Source organism: Magnolia sinica, chromosome 6, assembly GCF_029962835.1.
Source record: "Magnolia sinica isolate HGM2019 chromosome 6, MsV1, whole genome shotgun sequence".
Classification (NCBI taxonomy): domain Eukaryota; kingdom Viridiplantae; phylum Streptophyta; class Magnoliopsida; order Magnoliales; family Magnoliaceae; genus Magnolia; species Magnolia sinica.
In genome coordinates this window covers 4,620,168-4,622,583 of record NC_080578.1, presented here as the reverse complement: position 1 = coordinate 4,622,583, position 2,416 = coordinate 4,620,168, and the positions used below count along the sequence as shown (strand labels likewise).

Sequence of the window (2,416 nt, the reverse complement as noted above, 5' to 3'; positions counted from 1 at the left end):
TAGAATAATCATAGATGGACCACTTTCCAATAATCAAGTTGAAATGATGATCATGACCTGTTATTAGTGGATCTAAATACGAGACATAAAATGTCTTTTTTTTTTTTTTTCCAAATGTCCAAATCATCATTTGATATAAGAAATATATTTATAGAAAAAAGGAAAAGTATATGTACGGTTCCGATAATTTGTTCACCTCTGCAAGTGGGCTCCATGTTGGCGACGCAGCGAGATGAGCACTACTCGCGATGCAGGAAAAACGAATTCTCGCTATATATTCCAAACACCCCTCCTTTCCTCTCTTGCATTATTCTTGCCTTCGTTTCTTCCCTTCTGAAAAAATAAAAAAAGAAAAGGAGAGAAAACCCTAATCTCTTTCCACTCTCTCATACTGAGAAACACTGAAAATCTCGTCATTTTCAATTTCCAGTCGATTATTAAAAATGGTCGCATTTTCTCTTGAGAATATCGCAGATTGAGAGAAGAAGCTCGCCTTAAACCCCTGCCATGTCGGATTCTTCTAGAAGGTTCGGGATAGGCTACGCTCTCGCCCCCAAGAAGCAGCAGAGCTTCATCCAGCCGTCCCTTGTAAACCTAGCGAACCAACGGGGCATCGATCTCATCCACATCGACTCCGATCAGCCGTTGATCGACCAAGGCCCATTCGACTGCATCATCCACAAGCTCTCCGGACCTGATTGGAAATCCCAGCTCCATGAATACTCCATCCGAAACCCGACTGTCCCCATCATCGACCCGCTCGATGCCATCGAGCGCCTTCACAACCGCATCTCCATGCTGCAGGTCGTCTCCGAATTGGATGTCCCGCAGGGGCACGCGACGTTCGGTACTCCCAAGCAGATTGTGATCTATGACTCGGCGGCGCTGTCGGACCCTGCTGTGCTGGCCGGGCTCAAGTTCCCGATCATCTCCAAACCCCTTGTTGCTGATGGGAGTGCAAAATCCCACAAGATGGTGCTCGTCTTCAATCACGACGGCCTTCTCATGCTCAAGCCCCCACTCGTGCTGCAGGAATTCGTTAACCACGGTGGGGTTATCTTCAAGGTCTACGTCGTGGGTGACTATGTTCAATGTGTGAAGCGGAAGTCTCTGCCGGACGTGTCTGAGGAGAATCTGGACCGGTCGGAGGGCTCGCTGTCCTTCTCACAGGTGTCGAACATGACGCCAGAGGACCGCAGTGATGACAGGTACTACGAGACAATGCATCTGGAGGAGTCTGAGATGCCGCCGCTGAGCTTTATCACAGGGATTGCAAGGGAACTGCGGCGGGCCATACGGTTGAACCTGTTCAATTTTGATGTGATCCGCGATGTAAAGGCTGGGAACCGGTACCTTGTGATCGACATCAATTACTTCCCGGGGTATGCCAAGATGCCGTCATACGAGTCTGTCTTGACAGATTTCTTTTGGGATATTGTTCACCAGAAGGTGGAAGACATGGGCTTTGATCAATGCCAGCCTGATTATGATTTCGATAAAGAAGATCAGAAGCTTGTACGGAAAAGTCATTGCACTGATGGGGATGATGGGGTGGTTTCTGTGTCATCGATAGGCAGAGAAGAATCAGAGAATGCGATCCGAGTGTGAGGGAAATGTGTCATGATGTGCTCCCGAAAGGCGAGGAATGCACGTTGAATTTTTCGGGATATTAACTGAAATCGTGGGTTAAATGCGATCCAAGAAAGGTAGTTTTTGTGCTCTTTTGCTGGTTCTGAGGTCGAACAGAGTGAGCAGGCACGTGTTACAAATCGCAGATGGTTGGGGGGCTGGGGGTGGGGTTGAATAAAATGGTTCTAAGCGTTTGGGTTTCCGCCTTTTCTCTGTCTTTGTTTCATGTTTAACACTGATCTTGTATATTATTCCATTGTGCCGTAGATAGGTATTTATTTATCGAATACTTGAAATTCTAGGAAGTTTTATGGTGTATCTCCATGCTTAAAAAGCTGTTATAAACTTCTGATCTGATTTTAGCAGTTGTCATCTTAAATGCATGGATTTTGCCATCTTGCCAATGCCATTTAATTTAATTAAATTAATTAATTTATTTATTTTAAATCTTTGCGTATTTATGGAAGGAGCATTGAATTTTTGCTATCTCATCGATTGTTGATTCTATTTACATATTGGATTTGGAAAATTATCAATATTATCATGTCCTGTGCATTGGAATGTGCCTGTTGAGCCTGTATCAAATTGGACACTGTTGGGTCTACAGTATGCTGTGGGTTCGCCACAACTCATTAAGTGTTGGTGACTTGTCTCCTGTACATGCATGTCTATCCAGATCATCCAAACCATGTGCCCTGCTTGAATGGATCATAGCCTGAAGATCGCACTGACCAGATGATGCTCATGGTCTGCCTTTGCCAGTTGAATTTGGACTAATGCCCTTTTT

General features: G+C 45.0%; 1 protein-coding gene across 1 annotated transcript; it reads left to right on the top strand.

Moving 5' to 3' along the window:
* Positions 1 to 301: 301 nt before the first annotated feature.
* On the top strand, positions 302 to 1,994 carry LOC131248011 (inositol-tetrakisphosphate 1-kinase 1-like). The gene has a single exon (XM_058248043.1). It carries the CDS (start codon positions 508 to 510, stop codon positions 1,606 to 1,608), a length of 1,101 nt encoding a protein of 366 aa, XP_058104026.1. The 5' UTR covers positions 302 to 507; the 3' UTR covers positions 1,609 to 1,994.
* Positions 1,995 to 2,416: the final 422 nt, after the last annotated feature.

Excerpts from the sequence above, each read along its gene's own strand:
- LOC131248011 (XM_058248043.1), top strand. The coding sequence starts at position 508 with ATGTCGGATTCTTCTAGAAGGTTCGGGATAGGCTACGCTCTCGCCCCC.